This window comes from Branchiostoma floridae, chromosome 11 (assembly GCF_000003815.2).
Source record: "Branchiostoma floridae strain S238N-H82 chromosome 11, Bfl_VNyyK, whole genome shotgun sequence".
Lineage (NCBI taxonomy): Eukaryota > Metazoa > Chordata > Leptocardii > Amphioxiformes > Branchiostomatidae > Branchiostoma > Branchiostoma floridae.
Genome location: NC_049989.1, coordinates 19630778 through 19631998, shown reverse-complemented (window position 1 = coordinate 19631998; position 1221 = coordinate 19630778). Strand labels below are relative to the sequence as shown.

Here is a 1221-nt window from a genome sequence, read left to right as displayed (position 1 = left end):
GTTAACGAGTGATTGTATCCTTTGTGAATATTAACAGACATAAGACATACAATAAGACGGATTTTACCATTACTTCTATGTTTTTCCAGCGATGATTTCGTATCAAGATGTTTTCGACAGGGGCTCGTTTGGAATAATCGATATCTTACTACAGACGGTTGCTTTTTTACCCTTTATCTGAAAGTTCCTAAGCTGAGTAGCATTAATGCTAAACATCAACTTAAACTGAAGTTCCCACATTGACTACGACAATTATATCTAATGATTTTGCCTCAACATAGCCCAAGTATGTAAATAGGTGTCTTGCTGGCCTTCCGGTTGTTTACTTGTCGATCGTTTGTAATATAACCTGCATTTATATGTTTATGCTGTGTTTTTATGATACCCGATGTAACAAATCTAACTCAATTCAGGAAGACTGCAGCTAGCGCTTCCTGCTCGTGTAAGTTTGCGTGTGTGAAATAGATAAATAGATTGTAAGAAACAAATAGATATTCTTAACGATTAATTTTTTTCCACCGGATTGTTTGGTAATGAAGAGGCGTTCCCGTCTAACCCAAGTGCCCCCACCTCAGGCCTGCCTCCAGGCCGCGTATCAGAGCCCTCCAATGTTGCCCATCCAGCCCGGCAACTTTTTCAGGTGTTCCTAACAAGGCTGCGCGCTCCGTGCTGACATTCAGACGCAGCCGAGACTACACTTGGGGCGCCACCATGGGGTTCTACGTGCGGTGTCTGATCCTACTACTGGGGGTGCTGGCGGTCAGCTCACTCCCAGGTAAGAGAGAGAAACATTTCTATTTTTCAAGTTCACTCAAGTTCGCCTAAGGGTCCGTTCACTCATGTACGCCGTGCGATTGCAGGCTGGGGTATTCTTTGGATAGTCTTTCATGTGTCCTGCAAATTCTTAGCCGTCTTCTGACAAGAAAGTCTGACTTACAACCTAGCCGGTAGTTGGCTCTGTCACAGCCTGCTTAAAAAAATTCTACACCATACATACGACGACCTACGACAACATACGACGTCCTACGACAACATACGACGTCCTACGACGAATGTGCCGGCACCATATTAGGCGATGCTACTGAGTCCGTGAGGAAATATAGCCGTAGTGCGAGTGGGTGCAAGGGTTTAGTTGCCTCCGTCGAACGACAGTCGCACGATTGCAAAATGAGGGAACTGTTGGGAAAGTCAGGCATACGTCCAATAAGATTTAACTGTCTT

The 1221-nt window shown here is 44.7% G+C and overlaps 1 protein-coding gene across 1 annotated transcript in view; it reads left to right on the top strand.

Annotated features, from left to right (window-relative positions):
• Nucleotides 1-627: 627 nt before the first annotated feature.
• LOC118425336 overlaps nt 628-1221 on the top strand; it is a gene marked incomplete at its 3' end in the record, with an annotated part of 51819 nt that continues 51225 nt past the window's right edge. The window contains exon 1 of the mRNA XM_035834145.1: nt 628-775. Within this exon, the coding sequence (XP_035690038.1) occupies nt 712-775 (64 nt within the window). The remainder of the gene's footprint in view (nt 776-1221) is intronic.